The 24,767-nt window shown below is 37.6% G+C and overlaps 1 protein-coding gene across 4 annotated transcripts in view; it reads right to left on the bottom strand.

The window, feature by feature from the left end:
* Window positions 1–1,808: 1,808 nt before the first annotated feature.
* The window catches only part of VIRMA (vir like m6A methyltransferase associated), a 40,324-nt gene continuing 17,365 nt past the window's right edge, over window positions 1,809–24,767 (bottom strand). For 2 of the 4 annotated variants that reach the window (XM_007067700.4, XM_043539345.1), the window contains exons 10-24: window positions 22,752–22,906; window positions 21,074–21,156; window positions 20,356–20,449; window positions 19,665–20,209; window positions 18,729–18,964; window positions 17,905–18,157; window positions 16,025–16,242; window positions 15,076–15,208; window positions 13,553–13,705; window positions 12,628–12,788; window positions 11,885–11,981; window positions 8,712–8,878; window positions 7,988–8,319; window positions 5,894–6,037; window positions 1,809–5,412 (exon numbers count right to left, since the gene is read on the bottom strand). In XM_007067700.4, coding sequence (XP_007067762.2) covers window positions 5,255–5,412; window positions 5,894–6,037; window positions 7,988–8,319; window positions 8,712–8,878; window positions 11,885–11,981; window positions 12,628–12,788; window positions 13,553–13,705; window positions 15,076–15,208; window positions 16,025–16,242; window positions 17,905–18,157; window positions 18,729–18,964; window positions 19,665–20,209; window positions 20,356–20,449; window positions 21,074–21,156; window positions 22,752–22,906 — 2,929 coding nt within the window. In that variant the 3' untranslated portion in view covers window positions 1,809–5,254. Of the gene's footprint in view, window positions 5,413–5,893; window positions 6,038–7,987; window positions 8,320–8,711; window positions 8,879–11,884; window positions 11,982–12,627; window positions 12,789–13,552; window positions 13,706–15,075; window positions 15,209–16,024; window positions 16,243–17,904; window positions 18,158–18,728; window positions 18,965–19,664; window positions 20,210–20,355; window positions 20,450–21,073; window positions 21,157–22,751; window positions 22,907–24,767 lie in introns of those variants that run through there. The other 2 variants (XM_027829901.3, XR_006288432.1) reach the window with 2 other exon arrangements.

Here is a 24,767-nt window from a genome sequence, read left to right as displayed (position 1 = left end):
TCACTCAGCATGCAGGAAAATGAGGGACTAAAAGTACTATAATGGGGACAGGTACTTTATTAAAAGGGACATAAGGAATAGGGGTCATAGTTAAAGGCCTTTGTCTGACCCATGGCTGGGATACATTAATAGACAGGGCTAGCATTTGATCAAAACACCACTCAAAGACTTTGCATCTCTACACAGATGGGAGTTCTTGCTGCCATTGTCTCTGGGGTGTAGGCAAAGGCAGGCAACCATGCTGAAGGGAAGATGACACAGACCTCAGAAGTTGCAGGTGCCTAGGGTGCGGTAGGGAGGGGGGCTAGGTCCTGCTTAGCAGGTATTGATTCAGGATAAACAGAACTTGCTATCCACTGCTTAAAGGGTTCTCTCATCACAAAATGTATTGCAGTAAGGCCTAAAGGCCCCTTCTGTTGCGGGTAGGCCTTTGTGTTGGAAACTATACAAAAACAGGATGCCTCAGTATACTCTATTGCTGAAACTTTCTAGAGACTCCTTTGCTTTGGCATCAACACCATCTACCAGTTGGCTTTTCTGAGAGGCATTATGGGGCTGGTAGCAATCTACCATTTATTTCATTTACCCCCTCTGAGGGTAGAGTGCATCATTGTGCTAGAAACTGCCTAGTGGAAAAAAATTCAATTTGATAATTATTTCAGTGAAAACGGACATTAACTAGATCATAAAGGACTGGCAGAGCTTGCTAGAGAACATTCTGCCTTAGATATTGGCTGTTTACAGTTTAATTAGGGCCACTAGTAGAAAGAGGAAAATCTGTTGCACACTGCTCCTTTAGAATAAACTTAGAGGTTTGTAAAGTATGCAAAACGTGAAGATTACATACACACTCATCCTTAGCTGGAACACCTGGAGTTTTATAAAGGGACATGCTAACCATGCTAAATTAGCCAGGAAAGACCAAACCATCTTTAGGGAAAGTGTCTCATTCTGATGCTGTCAGATTCAAAAGTCCCAACCTTGGAAGGCTCCAATTGGATTGTGGACACTGCTTTGGTACAGAGCAAAATGGTTGATATGTCTTAACTTTTGCAAATATGAATGCTGGTGCTCTACATTTTTACTCTCTCTCCACTTGCTTTCTGGAGCCCTGTTGTTTCTGTGTATTTTTCCCCACAAAGGAGCCAAGCTTGAGGCCTAGGAACTTTACATTGTTTTACAGCCCTGAACAAGTAACCTAGCTAGGGTCCAAAATGCAACACTAATACTCCTGAACTAATATTAGTCCCCAACTCTGCAGTTACTCCCTCACACACGAGCTCAATGGAACTTCTGTGCAAATATTTTCAGGACTCAGGCCACAGTCATTAACTGCCTAACGGGTGCTGAATTGAGTGAACATGAAGAGCAAACCCAACCTACCTGTCCTGTCGATCCCTGAACGGCTGCCTACCCAGGACTGATGAGGAGAGGAGTAAAGGAACCAGACTGTTAGCCAAAGATGTTCTAATTATTAAAACAAGATGTAACAGCACAGTAAAAGCCACTCACTATTAGCTAACAGCTATATGGCAGAAATGTACCTAGACTGCTGTAAATAGTTTCCACTTCAGCTCTGAACATAAATAACACTTTGAACGTTCAAAGATAACTTTTGGTGGTCTATGTAATAGATTTCCATTAGGAAAAAAACAGTTAGGTACTCTAGCTGCTGTAACATTGCCTCATTTCTCCTTAGTAGAAGTCAATGGGACTGCTTTCCAAGAAAGCTGCTATTCAACACTGATGTGGTCCTTTGGCATTAGCCACTTGCAGTGCTCTAGTCAATTAGAAAACAAAGTTCCAAGTTAAATTAAAAAGTGGAATTTAATGTTTTAAACCTGAGTTGCTCATGGTAAGAATTCAATTTAAATGTATCAAATCAAGTAAATTAATTTTAAACATAGCATTTACAGCATTATTTCAAGTTAATTTAACCTTGAGAAAGAATTCCCACAAATATTAAATAAGTCCTATGCAACTACAACTATGTTTAAAGAAACTGTAGACATACTGCTCAGTTTTCAAGTCTGACTAATGATTTACTGAGATTTTGTTCACCTTGATCAATTTTACCAGCCTTTTATTTTTTAGTTTGAAAGTGACAAGCATGACATGCTGTATTTCAAACTTTTAAGAACCAATTGAATATTTACAGTTTGTTCCATACTTGAAGCTTTTTCTTACCTTTTCATTCCAAATCCCCTGACTGAAAACAAATCACTCACATCCCTGCTGCAGTTTCGTAAGTTGTAAAGTTTCTAAAAAAAATAAAAAACCTCAAACCCATGGTTTAAAGGAGACTCAGTCTGCTTTACAAAATATTTATGCAATGCTCCTCAGTTTAAAAAAATAGCATTAATACCTGTGTTTGCTAGAACATCACCCGTTTTAGTCATTACAATTGCATTAGTAAAATTCCATCTTCCTTGATCGACTTGAGTATCTGATGCTTTTTTCACAATTCAGATTCTACTGTTCAATCATTTTTCTGAAGTCTGTTACTTTCACACAGCTGTATATTTTAGTACTGTATAAACAAAATTATTCCCTTTTGCCATGCCCAGTTAATTAGAACAAGTTTACTTTAACTATCCTATAGGTCCTGTCAATTAACTTTCTTTGTGCAAACCAATAGTCTTGATAGAAACTTGTGGAGCTATGATGCCCCATGTCTCCACATACAAGACCTCTTCCTACACTTGCTTTCTCTGTGGTTTCAGAGAAACCTGTTGAATGCAACTTAGCCAATAGGACTAAACAATGTTTTAAAAAACATGTTCTTACTTAGTCTACAGTACACATTAAAATATGCTTTTCTATTCTATATAGGTTCTCATCACTGTAGTATCTGAGCCCCTCTCACTAGTGAATTAAGCAAGGTGACTAACAGTTCTCATGTGTTTCTCTCCATCTCCCCAAGAGGAGAAGCGTGGGCAGTGGAGTGTAATTTTGGTAGTTATATATAAAATAAATAAATACACACACGCAGAGTGCTGTGTATTTGTTAAGAGAAAGTAAGGTCAAAGAAATATGCTTTGCACTTGGAGTGGAAGGTGGTGAGTTTTTAATGCTTAATGGCAGCATGCTTGCTGGTTGACCAAAGCACATTAAGATCAGTTTTAGCTGGAACTGTATAAACTAAATGGGCTTGATCCTCATTAAGATGAACACTCATTTACACCACTCTGGTAGTGCAAAGGGACCTATGTGTAAATGAGAATTAAAGTCTAAATTCAAACAGTTGTCTACAATGGGTTAACGTATACAGGGCCTTTATAATGAGGGCTGCAGCTATTAACCTCTTATCTTCCTAGTAATTATGTTGGACAAATTCCACAGAGATGAACAGAAAAAGTAAACATCTGAGTTCAAAATATATTTGATTTTGAGTTTTTTAGCTTGAAAAGAAACGTGAAGGTGACTATTTGTACAGATTCTTTGTATGCTCTTAATTTTCAAAGCTTTTCCTCTTGCATTATATATCTCAACCTCAGACATCTCAAACAATTACGCAAGCAAAAAGCCAAAGTGTCCATTAAAGGGAAAAGTTTTGTATCTCTTGCTTCCTTAGGGAATTGTTTAGTTTTATGAAAGTCTGCTTTTAAACGCTCTCCCCGCAACTACACAAGTCAGCAGGCTACGAAGAATAATTTAACTCCATCCAGCTTCTGTTTATACTGAAGGTACTTCACCCTATGATCTCCTTCTAGTACACATTAGAGCGACATGGTAAGTGAGATGATATCTTTTATTGGACCAACTTTCAAGCTACACAGAACTCGTCCTCACCACAGACCAGGACACCAACTCAAAGTGGCACCACACCGTGCCAGAACAACCGATGCAAAACCTGCAGACATATCTACACTGGTACAATGATCAACACCCTCTCCCCCCCAAACACACCTTTCAAGATCCATGGTTACACATATGCCTATCACAACATGTGGTCTACCACATCCAGTGCACTAAATGCCCCAACAACAACTATGTGGGTGAAACCAGACAATCATTACACTCTCAACTGAAAATGATAAAAAGACAAAAACACCACATCACCTGTGGGTGAACACTTTTCACAAAGCAGTCACACTTTCTGACCTCTGTCCTCATTCTCAAAGAAAATCTGCACAACACTTTCAAAAGACTACCCTTGGAGATTAAATTCATAACTTCGCTAGACACTAAAAATCATGATCTTAATAAACACACTGGATTTATGGCTTATTACAACAATCTGTAGCCCACTACCTCTGGTTTTTGTCCTCATGATTGGGGGGGGGCGAGGGGTGTTAATGGGCCACTCCCCCTGAAATAGTCTCTTCGAATATGTATCTACTTATGCTAAAACTATCTGTTCCACTTTATATTTAGCTGTGACACCGAGTACCTTTCCCAGACCTGAGGAAGAGCTCTGTGTGAGCTCAAAAGGTTCTCCCTCTCACCAACACAAGTTGGTCCAGTTAAAAAATATTACCTCACCCATCTTGTGTCTCTAATATCCTCGGACCAACACAGCTACAACACTGCATACGCACCAGTTCTTAACAACTTAACAGGCTTAGAGTGATAACATCTCTAAAAGTTACGCTCTGGGCCTTAAATTTACTCTTACTAAAGTCAGTGGAAGTTTTCCTGCCAGTTTCAGTGGGTACAGGTTTGAGTTTAATGTATTTAATGGTGGTATCAGTGTTTATCCATAACTTCTAAATTAAATTTGTAAGTTTTGTGTTCTTTCACATATTAAGTCTCAATCAGTCTTTTTCTCATTTACTAGGACCATTGGTAAGATGTACCTCAATCATTTTATAACTAACAGACCAATAGGAAACTGAGCTTATGGTTCTAAACCCGGGACGAAAACTTCATGCTGCCTTCTAAACTACTGCAAAATCAGCACACCTGTACCTTGCTTTTGGCACAATTAATATTTTAGAAGAGAAATCCTTGAAGTCTTAATTCACATGGGTTCCTTATTCAGTATTGTCTACAGAAGTTCACAAAAAAGTTAAAATGTTCTTTCAAGGGAACAAAAGATATACAATTGTACACAAAAAGTCTTGAATTTTATTGAAATTTCAAGTCTTGTTTCAAACAAAAACTGCTTTCTTCAGACAAAAATATTCTCTCGCTGTCTCCAGACACCAGTAAGTCTAAATTGGTCCTTTAGTGCCTCTTTTTGTTGTCATCATCATCATCATCATCATCATCAGAAGTTCACCCTGCTGGGCTGTTCTATAAGGTCTCATTTTTATCGTGTGAAGGAACGTACATGACGACCTCTTCCACTGCCTCCACTAACAAACTTTCCTCTTGAGCCACCGCTACCACCACTATTAGCACTCGCCCAAGACGGTCCAATTCCACCCCGGCCTCTGGAAGCACGATCACGAGGACTGGGTCGATAGCCTTAAAGCAAAAAAAATATATATATATTAACAGTGGTAGTGCCCAGGGATTAGGCCCTGCTGAGCTAGGGGCTGAACAAAGGTAAGGATACACAGTCCCGACCTTTAATTTATTTTCTAGTCTTTTTTCACTTTTTCATTAGGCAAACATTGTTTTATTTTAACTAGAGATGCAATTACCAGGGTTGTTAAAACAATTACATTGCAAAAAAGTTAGTATTAATGCAAGATTAAGATTGTAAATTCAAGCACTCAAATCAGCGAGTTTTGTAAATTTATAATGGATTACATTTTAACAAAAGTTTATATTAAAGTGGATTTTGGATTTACCATTAACGAACCATAGTTAATATATATTTAAAGCTTTTACTGTATTTCAAGGTGCCAGCAATAAGCTTCATTTGTAAAAAGAAAATGCAACTCTGGGAGCTTTGTACAATTTGACGCCCACTTCCGTGTACTGTAAAAAGAGTACCACATACCTGCAGAACTTAATGGCCTCAATGGTGGCAGGGGACCCCTATTAAAATTGCTTTGACCCCCTCTGCTTTCATTGTAAGTGCCTCGTGGGGTATTTTGTGCACTCCAACTTGAACCCCGGGCTCCTTCACGACGATTGTAATTTCCTAAACACAGAACAGGTGCTGAATAACACGAAGTTTTCTGCATTTTAATTTCTGCAATGTTTAACTAGTAGTATGCTGCTGTACATGACCAGTCTAGTAGGAATAATTATACTGTAATAGGACAACAAGAATGCATCGACACACAACCCCAATGTTTTAGATGACACAAGGAGCTCAGAGTCCCTATATGCCTATCCAGCACTATCTATGGGGAGACTGATGTATTAACCTAGAGATGGCTTGAGCCTACATCATATGCACCAGGGTCGACACAGTGCTGAGACTGTCAAGCCTAAAGGAACAGGATGCACACCGTTATGCTTTGGAGATGCAGGGAACTTCCTCAATATACCAAGCTCCAAATGAGCTCCGTATGGATGAGAAACCTTACTGGTTTGATGCAGTCACATCATGAAACTCATTTCAGAGGCCACATATTATACAGTATGCCTGAATTCTAATACCTGGAACAGTCTCTCACCAATACACAGCCAAACAAGGCTTAAGGCACGGAAGGCCTCAGACTCCAAGAAAAACGTTAAGGGGAAGAGTCGAGTGGCTGAGATTAATTTAGACTACTGTCAGATGCCTCACAGTTAGCAGCAGGGTTGAAACCTATCCTCTGCCACTGCATACTCTTGTGGCAAAGCCCCTTACTTCTGCAGCACACTGAAACTTACCTAGTTTTTAACTTACTGATTCACATATAATGAACAATACGACCAGTACAGTATTTTGACAGTAAATTCACACAAATCTCAATTATGGAATGCTTTATCAATTTAGCACTGCCCAGACCATTTTCACTTTTCCACGTGCCACAGTATTTTTATATCAGCTGCATTACAGAAGCTGTAATGGCAAAGCTGGAGGGTTGGCAGCTGGCAAGGGAGTAGAGGTTGAGAGTTTGGCACCCAGAAAGCTGTTGAGGGTTTTGTACCTGGGAAGTGGTTCAATCTCCGCCTCCTTCTGGATAGGGCAGAGGCTACTTGCCCTTTCTTTGTGTGGAGGGGTAGGGGAGGAGAAGTTGGGGTACATATTGATTTTGGATTAGAGAAGAACAAATAACTGATTTTTTAGTTCAGTGGCTTAACCAAAAAAAAGTTTGTTTGAACTGAAACTTAAGAATTTTTCACACCAAATGAAAAACTTGAAAAACAATTATTCAAAAACATCAATTCAAAACAGTTTTGGCATTTCTGGAAAAAAAAAATCAGTGGAAACTTCACCAAATTCAAACCAAATTTGCACACAGTTTCAGTGCCCCCCAAAATGCATTTTTTGGCAAATTTGCTATTCACCACAAAAAAAAAAAAGTCTTGCCCAGTTCTAGTTTGGGCACCTGTTGGTGGTAGAAGAGAATGCCTTATGGAGCACTGGAGTGTTATATTAACAGTGCTGTAGACAATACAAAGGTGGAAAGGAATGCACATCTATCCCCATAACTTCTCATTGCCACGTTTTTAAGGTTTTGGATGGAATGGATGTATCCCGCTGCAACCTTCACTGTCACAAATATAGGTTTATTTGTCTGCTAATTTAAAGAAAGCCTAAATTCTGCAGCAGAATCTCTAGCCAGAGAATCACTGCAAACATGGGGCCCTGCACATTCTTCTTCTCCTCCTCAAGAAGACAGGGGAGCCTAATAAAAATGCATTTAAAGTTGATAGTACTGTTATGCTTAATTTGACAAATGCCCATATCATTTCGTAACAAAGCAGTTAATTTTTTTTCTATTACAGCTACAAGCACTCCTGTAGCCATTGCACACAACAGCATGAGACCAAAGAGTGAAGATTTAGCTAAATTCTTTTGCAAAAGTATCACTCAGACCATAACAGAGCACAGTTAAACATAGCTTTGGTTTAACTCCAGCATAGCCTACAGAAGCATTTTTTATCCTAGACAGTAATCCGTTTACTCCAAATCCTCAGACAAGCAGCAACATACCTTTTGAAGCAGGTGGCGTAAAGAATCTGTTCTGACTGTGAAAAGCTCCCCGTCCTCCACGATTCCCTGAGAACCCACCACGTGAAGATATCTTCTGCGATACTTTTGGTGGTCTTTTAGGTGGTGGTATCCCATCTGGAGGGACCACTTCTTTGCTCTCTGCAGCAACAAAATCGTCCACATGCATAGAAGGTGGTCTGCTTGTATTCTGTTTCCTTTGACGAAAGATATCATGTGGTCGAATACCTTGTCCAAATCCTCCCCGGCCTCTTCCTCTGGGAGGTGGCACAACATGTGCTCTCTTTGCAGGTTCTATGTACTCAGATTTTCCACTATACAGCAAAAAAAAATTAACAGGATTATTTACTGACCTAAGAATTTATTCCATCTGAATGTTGGGTATTCTCTGTATTAGTATTTAGTAGAAGTTTAAATTCATAATTTAAAAACTGTGTAACATAACTGCCAAGATACGATGAAGCTTAAGGTTGTAGGCACGCTCTCTGCAGAAGTCTTTGCTTCTTCATATTTCTTAAATATGCATCATCCATAATATCTGACTACCTAACTAGATAGCTTTGAATTCACTGCTCAAAAAGCAGCTTTTTCTTAGTACACAATATCAATTGCAATTTTAAATATCTACCTATCCACAGGAAGGTATCTCCCACTCAGCTGGACTGCATTAACTGTATACTGATTCAAAGTCAGCAATACATCTTACCTTGAAGTTATAAAGGTCTCATGCTTGTGTTTGCCAAGTTTGAACCCTTTTGTGGTTTTCGTCCTACCAGGAGATGAAGGTTCTGACAAAAATGATCTCTCCAGTTCTGCTTGCAAGTCAAAGTCACTGCAGCCTTTCTCTGACAGTTCAATTAAGTCTACCTTTACCTGCAATAACAGAATACAGTTACACCACAATAACCACAACCAACAACGCTGGGTAAGACGTCAGTATTTTTGAAACAGGAGAAGCGCAGCAGAGGCAGAAGGAGCTCCAGCAGCAGGACGGGAGGAGCTCAGCTGGGGTTCCATCCTGCTCTGGAATCCCCCATAGGAGTACAAAGCCCCAGTCAGCCCCTTTAACCCAAGTCATATGGCCTGAGAGAAAAGACGCAGCACCTGTACAGCCCTGGACCTCAGCAATGGCAGGGCCTAAGGTTCAGATTTTGATTTTGACAGTCTGCTGCGATTAGCACTCCAGCAGGGCCCATAGCCTGCCTGGAGAACAGCCTCACAAATTCAGTTGTGTGACTTCTGTACAGGAGGGAGGCATAGGAAGAGACGGTCTGCTGAGGAAAGTTTATTTACATAATATCTATCTTTGTGTATTAGCAAGAAGAAAGGAAGGTAAAACTATGAAAAGATGAATGAGAATTAAGTTTGAGATGAGTTATATTTGATAGTTTTCTCTAAGTATGGAAATCTAAGAATCGGTCATTGTTTCCATTACGATCGCCTAACTTCAAAGGCAGTAACTCCCAGGAATAAACTCTGACCTATGATACTCTCCCAGCACGGATTTTTTTAAATCCGAAATTTGGAGTTCATGTGTAGAAAGACAAATGAAGTTTTTACAAATAATTTAGCCTGTAACTATGAACTTTTCTTTAATTTCTTTAGATCGCAAGTTCTTTGGGGAAAAGGACTATCTTTTTTATTATGTGTATACAACTCCTACCACAGTCCTAATCAGGATTTCTGAATACTATTGCAGTATGAATAGATGAAAAAGAAGAAGAAACTTGGTTTCTCTAGCTAACTTATATACCTGAGTGCCAAAAAGCTCCAAGAAGTGATATAGAAAGAGAACTTAAGAACATAAGAACGGCCATACTGGGTCAGACCAAAGATCCACCTAGCCCAGTATCCTGTCTTCTGACAGGTTTCAGAGTAACAGCCATGTTAGTCTGTATTCGCAAAAAGAAAAGGAGTACTTGTGGCACCTTAGAGACTAACCAATTTATTTGAGCATGAGCTTTCGTGAGCTACAGCTCACTTCATCGGATGCATACTGTGGAAACTGCAGAAGACATTATATACACACTCTGTGTATATAATGTCTTCTGCAGTTTCCACAGTATGCATCCGATGAAGTGAGCTGTAGCTCACGAAAGCTCATGCTCAAATAAATTGGTTAGTCTCTAAGGTGCCACAAGTACTCCTTTTCTTTTTGTCTTCTGACAGTGGCCAATGCAAGATGCTCCAGAGGGAATGAACAGAACGGGTAATCAAGTGATCCATCCCCTGTCGCCCATTCCCAGCCTCTGACAAACAGAGACTGGGAACACCATCCCTGCCCATCCTGGCTAATAGCTATTGATGGATCTATCCTCCATGAATTTATCTAGTTCTTTTTTTGAACCTTGTTATAGTCTTGGCCTTCACAACATCCTCTGACAAGGAGTTCCACAGGTTGACTGTGCGTTGTGTGAAAAAATACTTCCTTTTGTTTTAAACCTGCTGCCTATTAATTTCATTTGGTGACCCTGAGTTTTTGTGTTATGAGAAGGCGTAAATAACCCTTCCTTATTTACTTTCTCCACACCAATGATGATTTTATAGACCTCAATCATATCCCCCCTTAGTCATTTCTTTTCCAAGCTGAAAAGTCCCAGACTTATTAATCTCTCCTCATATGGAAGCTATTCCATGCCCCTAATCATTTTTGTTTACCTTTTCTGAACCTTTTCCAATTCCAATATATCTTTTGTGAGATGGGGTGACCACATCTGCATGCAGTATTCAAGATGTGGGCATACCATGGATTTATATAGAGGCAATATCATATTTTTCTGTTTTATTATCTATCCCTTTCTTAATGATTCCCAACATTCTGTTAGCTTTTTTGACTGACGCTGCACATTGAGTGGATGTTTGCAGAGAACGATTCACAATGATTCCAAGATCTTGAGTGGTAACAGCTAATTTAGACCCCCATCATATATATATGAAATGATGGGGTCTAAATTAGCTGTTACCACTCAAGAAAGAGATCTTGGAATCATTGTGAATATATAGAGAGAGTTGGGATTATGTTTTCCAATGTGCATTACTTTGCATTTATCAACATTGAATTTATCTGCCATTTTGTTGCCCAATCATCCAGTTTTGAAATCACTTTGTAACTCTTCGCAGTCTGCTTTGGACTAAACTATCTTGGATCATCTGCAAATTTTGCCACTTCACTGTTTACCCCTTTTCCCAGATCATTTATGAATGTGTTGAATAGGACTGGTCTCAGTACAGCCCCTAGGAGACACCACTATTTACCTCTCTCCATTCTGAAAACTGACCATTTATTCCTACCCTTTGTTTCCTATCTTTTAACCAGTTACCTATCCATGAGAGGACCTTCCCTTTTATCCCATAACTGCTTACTTTGCTCAAGAGCCTTTGGTGAGGGACCTGGTCAAAGGCTTTCTGAAAATCTACGGTTATTGTGTATGTACATTAACTATTCTGGAAGTTATTCCAAGGATCTCAGTGATTTTCTATCTGCTTCTGCATACACTTAAATGTATCTTTTTTTTATAAGTACTTTTTAAAAGTATTAATCTTTAAGGGACGCCAGCCAGTGTCAGATTGTAGGGCAAGGGCAGAAAGAATGAGCCACTCACCTAGATGGCATCATTGATACCCATTGGCAGCCCTCCTTTTTTAATTATCTCTGTTCTTAAAAAGCCCTGAGGCTGGTCAGGTGGAAGCTGGCCTCTTCTTGTCTACCCTCAGCTGCTTCAAAAATCCTACTCTTTCCCCCTTCTTTGTAGAGGCTGTTTAGACACATATTGACAAAGCAATAAGGAAAACTGATATGTCTTATAAACAAATTCCACTCTCAGCTTAACAAGGAATACATTTATGACTTTTTTTCTCAATTTTAATTAAGCCTTTTACCATATCCAGATCAGTGTCAATTTCTTCAGCTTGGAATGGTGAGAACCACATAGATTTCAGCTGGTCATCCATCACATCTGCCAACACATATGTTGTCCTGTAACAATGAATATCAAATATATTTCTGATTAAAGGCCAATATCTGCTGTAAATGTATTTGGTTATTGTACTGGGGTATCATTGACTCCTGGAGTCACTGCTCTTGCAGAAGTGCTCTCTCAAGGGTTTCATTTACATTCAAAGAAATTTAAGTTTGGTATTTTGTGGCCAATCAAGAAAGTGCAGATTATAAAACATAAGATTCAGCAAGAGTAGCAAATGTACTATAAACAAGATTAAGCTAATACAGTAATTAGAAAACTGAACTGAAAAAACACTTCAGTAGTAATTGCATCTCATGAAATCATTCAATAGTGTTATATTTAAATTTCACCTCATCTAAGTGCCAGGCTGCCTGAAAAAAGAACAGGATTCCTTCATTGAATTAGCATGAAAAACCTTTGTAAGAGCTACTGTGGGAGAAATCCTTAACCTTAGCATCATATAAAATTCAATTTGGAGGAGTTATCAAATACCGTTTGTTCCCCTACAGTAAAGATATACTAATAACAGTAATATATATAAAGCATAAAACCTGGAAAACAAAGGCCTGTATTAAATCCTACACAGAACATACTAATCCATAAATTGTTGCATTTTTAAAAGTTAAGCACACTCAACCTCCAACATATTTAATATTTTACCTATTATTAAACAGATTCTGGAGAGAGTCTGGTGCAGAAAGAACAGGTTCTACATCTTGGTCACTCAGAGGACAAGGATCGCCTGCTGATTCCAGCATCTGCCGAAGTCCAGCTACATTGTCCAATAAGGATTCAAGGCTGTCATCTTCCTTAGAACGTTCCTGCATAAGAGACATCACAATCAGACATTTTTTCCAAAGAGGAAAATTTAGAACAGTCAACATTAAGCATTTGCCAGATTGAAAAGAAAATGTTTCACAGACTATTTTCTGCACGCTCTATGCTATCCATCCATATATACTCTAAAGTAAACAGACCCAGAAAAGCAGACAGGACAGCAGAGGGCACCCTAGTACCTTAAAAAAAGAACAAATAGCAGTCACCACTTCTTTCAGAGTCTAGCCTTTGTTTACCTACCAACTGACTTACAGTGGCTATTAGAGATGGATGAGGTAATACCTTTTATTGGACCAAGTGCTGTTGGTGAGAGAGACAAGCTTACACAGAGCTCTTCTTCTGCAGGGGTTAGGCAGCTAGTTTAATACACTGGTCCCAGCACACCAATCATCTTACTACCACCTTATGCTCCCTGTCTGTTGTATTCACTTGTTATCTCCGGTCATATATAAAGCTCTCAAGGGAAAGGATTATTGTCTCATATGTCAAAATAGTGTCTTAGCACAAGGGGTTCCCAAACCCTGACTGGAGCCTGTTGGCATTAACACAGTACAAATAATAAATAATAATAAAGCCAGCATACAAACAATTCTGAGCACCACTCAAAATCATTCTTACTCATTTCATTAGCTAGTGCACATCAACATGAGCCCTCGTTACTAATAAGTAGACAAGCATCTATACATACTTGTAAAGCGAGGTCCGCTAAGGACAAAAAATGAACTTGATTATTCAAAAATTGTTTTACCAAAACATGTTTCTCCAGTTCAAGGAGCAAATTTTCTGGAGTTTCTTCTTTGTTCTGTAATAAATGTTTTAACTCTGCAGTAGTAAGACCCAGTGTTCTGGCTGGATGGGAACCATCTACTTCCATGAGACTTCCATCATCTCCACAACATGCCTGGGGGGGGGGGGGGGGGGGGGGGGGAGGGGAAAAAAAAAAAAAAAAACACATGCGAAAGCTAATTTTTTTAAAAACATCAAAAACTAGATCTTGTGACAGCATTACAAAACCTACAACTATCCAGACAGATTTTAGCACAGAATACAACAATATGGAAATTCATTGGATTTCCTCCAAAAATAGTTTTTGGTGGATATCTAGTGAAACCATTATCTCCACGCCAGACATGTGTAAACAAAAACAAAAGATAACACTGCAGCTCAACTAATGGAGAGAGAATACACCAAAATCTCAGAGGAAGATTTAAAAAAAATATATATATATAATAATATTATATTTAGTGATTTAAAATAAAAACCACACAAAATATATCATTAAATAAAGTATACTCAAAAGGACATGGTTAGCTCATCCCATCAAGAGGTTCCTTTTTTCCCCCCCCCCCATGTACTGTACATTGAAAATAGGTTTGTAGCAGAGCATTAATAATGTTTCAGGTTGTTTCTAGCCAATCGTTAATTTTAGGATTTTTTTTTTTTTTTTTTTTTTAACTAAAAACAAAACTCAGAAACACAGCAAATCTCTATCTTGACAAGACTCCAATCCAAAATCTGGATACAATATCACACTGATCACCTCAGAAACCATCCTTAAGGAACTCTGCAGAATCAATTTGCAAAAGGGTCTTATATACTTACATGCCCCTAATATTACAAATTCTGTTTAAGAAACAAACAAAAAAAAAATCTCTACTGATAACTTCTCTCCCACAGGTATATTTCACTATCACCACATTACAGCTACTGTCTCATTAGTTAAATAACCAAATCTGTAACGTTTCACCCAAAGTATTTTGAAATTGCTCTGACAGGTTATGACAAGCATGCATACATCTGAACTGTGTTTTTTAATTGGGAAATTAATGTAAAAATAAAAGGGAATCTATTTCTAAACTTTAGTAAATTTGCAAGATGAAGAAAACTGCTTATAGAAATACCACAATAGGAACAGAAATACGGGAAAGCATTCCAAAGAAGCATTCCAAACATTAAGAATATGTAAAATTAATGAAAAAAAAATATGAAGGCCAGAAGGCTGCATTTTGTCCCTGAGGAATGCAACTAGACTTTCTTCACACGCTGAGAAAAGTTCTACTCTTCATTAACAGACATTCTTTGCAACGTGTAGCGGGTTTTGTTAAGCGATAAAGGATGCACTAAATTATTGATGAAAAAAAATTATATCCAAAACTACACCGCCAAATGTCTTCTGAGCTAGCAGTTTTTACTTTTACATCACCTCTGTTATCTGTAACAAAAGTAGTGCTTCTAAAACATTTGAAAAGTGTTCAACATATAATCACTTACCAGTGTGTCGGAGTTTAGAATTTGTCTCATAAAATCCAAAAAAGAAGAGGCCAGTTCACCTGTATCCTTACTAAAGCTACTTATTACTCGCTTTGATACGGTATACAGAGCATGGTTGCGTTTTCTTAGAGAGCTGTTTTCATAATAAAAAGAGGGGGAGGGGGGGAGAGAGAATTACCTAGTGTTTATACCACATCTCGCAATTGCTGCATTTTATTTCATTGTTAAAAAAAAAAGTTGTATATAAGGAAAATAATCGAAGTAACAGAATATTGTGTAGAACATATTTAACTAAAATTCTCCTATGATGCAGTGTGACAGCCACTGTGTATCCATTCTCACTAAGGAAATATTATTCAAAAACACACCACCACTTGATGACAGAGAACAAAAAGATGCTACTAGCAGCTCAATACCCATCTAGTCAAAGCTCATTATCTCTTAACTGTCCCGCTTGAATTTTTTCCATATTATGGAAAAATTAAGTTTTTCTCAGCATGAAGTCTTTCGGCACAGGAAATAATTAGTATCTTAATATTTTTGGCAACCAAGAAACAAAAATTGCACTGCCACCCCCAAAATGATAACTACAACTAGTTCAGTGACTAGAATGCTCCATTGGGACTCACAATAGCTGAGCTCTATTCCTGGTTCAGTCACTGACCTATTGTGTGGCCTTCATTAAGTCTCTTCACATCTCTGTGCCTCTGATTTTCCTCCCACCTTCTTCTGTCTTACCTATTTAGATTGTAAACTCTATAGAGCAGGAACTACCTTATGTGTTTGCACAGTGGGACTCCAATCATGTTTGGCGCCACTAGACACTATTGTAATACAAATAATATGTCAGAATAAAAATAATCTCTCTACATCTTTGTTTCAAAAACTTGATCTGATTTTAAAATTCTAGATGATAAAAGGTCATTCAAAATCACTTATAAAACAGTACCTCTTTAAGTGGTAGAATCCATAATCATGCTCTGTAAGGAACATCATGGTTCTGATACATGTCAGGAGACAATTATAACTGGTCTCTGCATTAGCAAGTGTTTCCATCAGACAGTCACAGATTAAGGACATCAGTTCTTTGCTTGGTAATGAATTGGAGAGCTGTTCTAATTCAGAAACAGATCCCTCTGAGGAACTTGGCAAAATCAGTGCAATGTCCTGTAAAGAGAAACCATGACTACTTTATAATCATTAAAATATCCATTATGTGTAGAGATGGTAAACACTGACCATGCATTTAAACTATTTACTGTAATGTTCATGAAGAAAACAATGGATTTGCTCAGTAGCTACTTAGAAACTTTAAAGTATATTGGATTTTTAAAAGAATGTATTCAAAATTAAAATACAAATTGTCAGGTTTATTGTTTTACTGGTTGGTAAGCAACACAAGAAATCCAAAATAAAAAAGAATAGTTTAAGTGATACAAACAATTACTGTTTTGTTAAAAATATATAGGATGAAAATGCTGGCTAAGATATTACTGTAGAGTACTGCTAGAACATTGTTTTTAAATGATTTGTTAAACATCTGCTGTGTTGACTGAGATAGAGCTGCATAATATGAAAGGGCTGTCTAGACAAACATGCACAGGGACACTATACTTTTTTTATATATATAAAAATAGATAAGATAGATACACACACTTTCATATATTTGTATAAATATTAAAAAAGTATAGTGTATATATAATTTTCATTCGAGTTGTCCCTCTCTGTCACAAAAAAAGAGTTAAATCAACCATGATGAATAATTTGAGATAAGTCTTAGAATTGCTTATAGCTTCTGGAAAGGTTAAAACCATGCTGATTCCTGCATATTGAAGAATTCATGATACACAAAATAAGGTAAGACACATGATGTATAAACACAAATGGATAATTAACCTCTTTACTGACTAAGCATGCACAAAGGCTCCTTTGTACACGCAACTCGAGATGTCTGCACATAAATCACACGTGCAAATGTATGCATGTACCTAACTGAAGGTTTGTCCCTAAATGATCCAATTCTTAAATATGAAGTTTTCAGATTAAATTTCCTATTTTACTGACTATTTTTACCTGACTGATTTTCTTAACGCTGAAATTTTATGCTAACAGCATGTGACTAGTATTTATGTTTGTAAGAGGCTTCAGGCTGACAGCATGGAGGAAGAGATCTATTTATTCATTGATCAGGTAAAGCAAAGTCAGCATGAGCTTCCCCCTATGCCATTCATGTGCCAAAATCTTCATGTGAAGAGGATAATTCAGTCTCCATGTCCATTCAGTTCTTGGTCTCTACTGATGTCAAACAAGGGTTCTGGTTGCAAAAGTGGTTTTTGTATATGTGGACACCTGTTCACTGAGATCAGCACTGAGAACAAACCCATTTCAAAGAAGCCAGTGAACAGCCATCAATGGTTCTTTGCATCATATGATATAAATCTAACTCTCCCCACAAAATTTTAACAGTAATTTTCCCTAACATTTTTTTTGGAAAACAGACACCTAAGTGCAAACGTCACAGAGTTCGTACCCTAAGAAAAACAAAACATGAACATTAGAATGTACTAAAAAACTAAGGGGCAGTACAAGAACTGATAAAATTATCACAACAGTTCCCATCTGAGAACAGAAATTAAGAAAGTCCAAATTATCAAGGCATCAAGATTATATATAACATTCAAGACACTACTGCAAATGTAAAGAAAATCTTTTTCAGTGGCACATAACCACAGCAATCTAGAAGTTTGTGTACTACTGTTTCCCCCCCCCACACACACACACCAGATTATTTATAAATACAGTAATTTTTATTTTAACTGTATAAAATACCTGATCACAGAGAGACTGCAAAATGGATGTTACATATTCAGCACATTGCTGATGAATAACATTGTCCCCAGTAGATCTCATTAAAGCCAACAGCTCCTGGAAAACTTCTGCATACTTTTCATCGCCTTTAATAGTTCCATTAACTAGATGCAAAATGGCTAATTTACAAGCTTTGTGTGAAGCCAAGGCATCAAGTAAAGCAAGTAATCGGGTAGTCTGGCCAGTGTACTGTTTCTCTTTATCTTCTGTACTGCTGAAACAATATCAATGCACTTTAAAAGCAGTGTTCCTACATATTAGAAAGTTATTAAATTAACTATATTGTACATCCATCTTCATTTTAGTAGATTTAAAAGTTTGTATTTTAAACAAAAACCATAATTTAAATGTTTAAAATTAATGTAACGTATTTAGAAATTTCTATCTTAATTTATATTTCTGGAAAACTACCACAACTACTACATTACTTGGATGGTTATATTGCATATAAACTTATTATCAATTTAACAAATTATAGTTCACCTAAGCATATACAGATAGAGGTTTTTAAATACTACTCATAATTTAGTTTCAATTTCTCCCAAATATTTCCTATAAACATACAATAATGTGAAATTCTTTACATTAAAATACTATATTGTTTGCTTGTTTGGCAACACAGGATACTGTAGCAGACATGGATTGAGGACTCAATCCACGTCTGTAATGGACTAAAAATGTATCCAAAATTCAGTGTTCTTCACCTAAGAAAATTACTGCAGAGAACAGGGATGAATTCAACAACTACTAAAAAAAAATCTTCATGCAATGGAGAACAAAGATACCTTTGTAGATCTTCTACAACCAGATCCAATACAGTCCTCATAATAAGAAGAGCAGTTGGTGATGCCAAGTCACACAACTGAACACAAATACGCCTCAGCATATGCTGAATAGGCTGGCAAGTTGAACCAGAGAATGATCGAACTATTTCTTGTAGCAATTTGGCTTGAACATGGAGATGCATGCTCCACAGTTTCCTGGTGTTGAGTGCCACCGATATATCATGTGGTTCAATAACCTGTGGAAAAAGTATAAACAGGCTCTTTAAAAGAGTTTTGCTTTACAGAAGAAAATCATTCAGGACCAAATACTGCCCTCCTCAGATACTTGCCCACAAGTCTAGTGATATCAATGAGATTTGCAAGCATGTATCTCAAGACAGAATCTGGCCCTAAACTGCAAAATTAAACTAATAGTCATCTCAATAGATTAGGTGTTCCTTTGGGGCCTAGCCTAACCTCACACCAGTGTAAACACAATCACAATGAGGCTGTTTATTTTTATTCTTTTGTTAAATATCAAATATTGAACATTAAAACTCCCACCTCCTCCGGTACTAATGTACACTGAAAAGTCCAAACATCTCTATGCAGCCATTTCAGCTCCTAGTTTTGGATACAAAAGCTGCAAGGTTAATAATTTAAGTAATATAATGGGATACCAGAAAACTAGCTAGTTAAATAAGAGACAAAATCAATGTAAGACTGACTACAAACCTCCACTTATTTGGGAAGTTTAAAATTCACACAAAACATGTACATATTCATTTCTGATGAACAATTAAATATACCTCAAAACAACCTATTTGATTACAAACCCCTTTTTATAAGTCTCAATCGACCCTTTTATTCACCTCAGTCTTTTCCTCAACAAGAACATGATCTTTAAAGGAAATATGGACGTTATTTATTAAATTGCTAATTTAATTAAAATCATACCTGAGTTGTTTGCATGGGCAATGGAAGAGGCAGCAATTCTGAAAGCAGTATAAGTCCAGAGAAAAATCCTTCAGGAATTCTCAAAATTGAAGAGAGGACCTCCTTTAACATTAAAGACCAAGTATTATTGGCCAAAGTTTCTTCTGAGATTGTAAGTTTTTCATTAACTCCCTGGGTAAAGGTCAATAAAATATCAATAATGTCATTCTGAATTTTTTGTTCATCACTATCTAAACGGCCTGAGAGAGGGATAGAACACAGAAGCATATGTAAAGAAACAAGTGCTGAAGGAACACGCATGTCTTTAAATTCAAAAGATCCACCTCTCAGGAGCTCAGTTAACATGGTTTTAAGGAGATTGAGTGTACATCGCGCCATGGAAATGGTAGTAACTCTATGAAGTGTGGTTCCCATGTTGACATGGAGCCTCCAAGGCTGAATAAGAATGCTGTTCAACTTTTGCAGAACACGAATGAAGGTGTCCATTCCTTCAGCAGAAAAGAGCTGAATAACTGCAAGGTTCCATTTAAGATCCTTCTGTTGACCTGTAAAAGGGCGGGGGAGGAACGAGGAATTAACTTTCACACATCTCATATCAATTATATTTAAAATCAGACTTTATCAGGTGTGATTAAATAACAGATACTTAGAAGACTGGGTTTTATGTATCAGGAAGTGATCTGTAATATACCTTCAACAGGAGGTGGCGGGCATGCAACATGACAAAGAACACGGAGTGCAGTAAGAAGACCAACTCCTTCCTGTGTCATCAAACTATCAATATTCTATTAAAAAATAATAAAGAACATATGTTACAATGGACTGATTTTCAACTAAGATATGCTTGATACATTACACTAACCTATTTTACTAATCTAATGTCAGAAGACTATTTAGCCATCACAATATAAAAAAAAATTAAAGCGATTATTTGTTATAAAGACAGAAGAGTCAGAACGGCTATGGATCATTAAAGAAAGCTGGATGTTATTGACATTCACTCTTCCAGCTCTTCAAAACCTGGTTCACTCTGTCTATGTTCTACTCATGGGCATGAATGAAACTGCCAAATACTGATGCTCTTCAGTTGCAGAAAAAGCCCTGTCAAAATTTACAAACATACAATACTTTAGGAAAACACTTCAAACTGTCGCATTAAATTCCGTATGTCATCTTCCATCAGAGATAACTGCCAGATTGTTAGCAACTTTTAAGACTGCTTCCTCTTACATAATCAGCCTACTCCTTCCTTCTATTTCAATGGCATCACAATCTGCTATGGAAATCACAGACTTTGCAAATGTTGGACTGAGACATCAAGAATGGAAGCACAGATTGATTGCATAGGCAAAAGCTTTTAATATCACATTCCCAAACAAAGAAACATCTGTATCAAAAATTTTACTAACCTGTTTAATATATTCAATGAGATTTGGGATACAATTAATTTCAAATCTAAGATTTTTCAAAGGTTCAAGCCACTTGCAGAGCTCTAAAAAACAAGACAGAATATTTTGGTGAACAGAAAGGTCATAAATTAGAATTGTATTTGTTTTATAAACCCGTGCTTTAATTGATACAGAATATGCTATGCACTTAGATGAAATTTGCTAGGTATGAGCCATAGTAAGAATCATAAGCAGAAGTGATTTTAATGATCTTCATTAATATAATGAGGAAAAAAAAATCACATTAAGGCAGGACATGCATCTGATTTGAATGCTGTAGTATTCAGCTCATGCAAGTTGGTGCTGAAATGATTTTTTGGCATATGACCGTCTTATGGCTAATCACCTTCTAAATGGAATGAAAGTGAACACCTGGAACAGTGCTAGATTGGCAAGGCATTTTCCCTTTCTAGGAATATTCTTGTGAGGAATGTCCCTAATGAAGAGATTTGTTCTAGAAACAATATCAATACACGTTATTATCTGTTAGAAACGCTCCTGTCCCTGTTTTCACTGCTCCTACTCATACACGTAAACAATTTGTGATCACTTTGTATGTAAAACTAAATTATAAATGCTTTTTTCTTATTTATTTGAAATTAAACAAACACCTCTAAAGAAAACCTCTCATGGACTCTAGGGGCCCCAATTTCCTTTAAAAATACAATGCCAAAGCCATTCAGAACCAAAACAGCAGCACATTCTTTTCACGCAGACAGTCATATAAAATTGGTAATTACAAACCAAATCAAAGTCTTCTGCTCCTTAAATGCCCAAATAAACCCCATACCCAGCCACAGGGCGTTCTCCATCAAAGTTCCTCAACTCTGGTGTTCAATTCCCTCTTTGGTCCACAACAACCTGGATTTGTTAAACTGCCAGTCTGGGGGTTCACAGGTGGAATAGCTGGAAGCTGAAGAATCGTTTATGTAGGATTTCATGATATGACTGGGTAGAGTGACATCTGTCTTTGGGCAAGAGACTGGTAACTGGAAAAACTGATGAACTAAAAGTTTTGTATTGAAAATTTTTGGTTTCTAGTGGTGCCTTTTATGTTTGGAGGGGCCCAGAGTTCTGGGCTGGTGGGAGAAAAATTTTAAAAAACAGCCAAAGTAAGAATCAGCCATGACTCTCTATTTTTGCTAAATCTTCCCTTCCTAATTACACCTCTACCCCGATATAACGTGACCCGATATCACATGAATTCGGATACAACGCGGTAAAGCAGCGCTCTGGGGGGGGTGGAGCTGCACGCTCCGGTGGATCTAAGCAAGTTCGATATAATGCGGTTTCACCTAGAACGCGTTAAGATTTTTTGGCTCCCAAGGAAAGCGTTATATCGGGGTAGAGGTGTATTTCCAACAAAGAGTGCAAATTTCCTGCAATTATCAGATATTCTTGGTAATGAATATTACATAAAATATAAACTTGGAAGCTATTCAAGTTGAAGAACTCATATTAGTATAACAGAAAAAATTATACATCTTTTCAATGACTCAACCTAATCATACACAGCTAAAAAGGGAATTTCATTATACCCATTGTCAAAACCAGATGATCATGAAGTACTCATTACCAATCTACAAAAAAATTTTCTATACATTCTGAACAATTCACTTGATAATGACACATACTGTACCTTGCAATTTGGTGTTATTTTCATCTGCCTTACAAAGCTTCAGTAAAGGCGCTGAGTACTGTTCCAGCATTTGGACATCACTGGAAGACTGAACCACCAGCAAAACAAGTATGCATGCATAATTATAGGCAACCGACTTCTTGGACTTGGAGTCACTGAAAGAAGGATATAGGATTTTCCTCTTAAATTCTAGGCTAGCACACGGGATACTTGATAGATTTTTTCACTCCTAAGACTTTATGAATCTGCCTGCAGAACTCTATCTTCATTACAAGTTCACCTACAGAATTTTCATACTGTGGAATAAAAATCACTCTCTCTTTATAGAAGTTTTTGAAAGCTAAAACAATTGGCAAGATATCAAAATATAATTAATATCTGGTCTGTTTGGTTTTTTTACAGTAATTGCTACTTATATAGTTTATACATTTCTTATGTTTCCCCTTTTGAAATTTCAGTACTCAAAGAAAAGGGAAATGGATAGCATTGGCTATATTCAAGCAAACAGTGAGTATATTTTCTTACGCTGCTTCACTAGTGCTGTTCAAGAAAGGAATAAACAAATCTGCTCCTCAAGTCATAAGTCTCTCCAGAAAAACAGTGACATTTTCAAGATTTGGGGAAACTTGTGATGGGGGGGGGGGGGGGGGGGGAATCATCTCTTGTACCATATAGTCTCCAATCAGGAAAGCCAAGGCAAAGAATGAGTTTCAGCTGGCAAGGAATGTTAGACACAACAAGAAGGAGTTCTTCAAATACGTCAGACAAAAAAGAAAGATCAAGGATGGTGTAGGTCCACTGCTCAATGGAGAAGGAGAGCTGATAATAGAAGATGATAGGAAAGCAGAGCTGCTCAGTGTCGACTTTGTTTCAGTCTTCTCACAAAAAATAACGTGACCAGGCAACTAGTGAAATTACCACAGACAATAAAGGGTAAGGATGCATATTGGGAAAAGTAAAAATCACGTCAGAGATCTTCTGACCAATTTGAATGAAATCAAATCACCAGGGCCAGATGCTATTCACCCGAGGATACTGAAGAGGGTGACCAGATGTCCCAATTTTACAGGGACAGTCCCAATATTTGGGGCTTTTTTTTTTTTTTTTTTTTTAAATATGGCCTCCTATTACCTCCCACCCCCATCCCGATTTTTCACACTTGCTATCTGGTCACCCTAGTATTGAAGGAATTAGCTGAAGAAATCTTGGCGCCACTGGCAATAATATTTAAACTCATGGATGACAAGAGAGGTCCCAGAAGGCTGGAAAAAGGCTAACATAGTGCCCATCTTTAAAAAGCGGGGGAAAGAGGAGTCGGGGATCTATAGACCAGTCAGCCTGACTTTGATTCCTGGGAAGCTAATAGAGCAATGTTTAAAACATTAAATTTGCGAATACCTGGAGGATGAAGGGGTAACCACTAGCAGCCAGCATGGATTTACTAACAACAAATCATGCCAAACCAGCTTGATTTCCTTCTTTGACAAAGTAACTGGTTTGGTGGATAGGGGGAATGTGGTGGACATAATATACCTGGACTTCAGCAAGGCTTTTGACACAGTTCCACATGACATTCTGATAAGTAAACTGAAGAAATGTGGGCTACGTGGAACTACCATTAAGTGGATACATACAATTGGTTAAACAACTGCAAACAAAAAGTAACTATGAATGGAATGATGTGGGTTTGGAGGGAGGTTTCAAGTGGGGTTCCACAGGGATCTGTTCTGCGTCCAGTCTCATTTAACATATTTATTAATTACCTGAATGTAGGAACAGAGAGCATACTGATCAAATCTGCAGATGACAGAAAGCTTGGGGGGTTGCCAAAACTTTGGAGGATAGAGATAAAATTCAGAGGGATCTTGATAAATTGGAGAACTGGGCTATAGACAAGAAAATGAAACTCAACAAAGACAAATGTACGGTGCTACACTAAGGGAAGAAAAACTTCATGGCACCATGACCCCCTTCTGACAACAAAATTTACTACATGACCCGGGGGCAGAGGGGAGA

Source organism: Chelonia mydas, chromosome 2, assembly GCF_015237465.2.
Source record: "Chelonia mydas isolate rCheMyd1 chromosome 2, rCheMyd1.pri.v2, whole genome shotgun sequence".
NCBI lineage: Eukaryota > Metazoa > Chordata > Testudines > Cheloniidae > Chelonia > Chelonia mydas.
The sequence above is the reverse complement of the archived record's forward strand: the minus strand, read 5'-3'. Positions and strand labels throughout refer to the sequence as shown.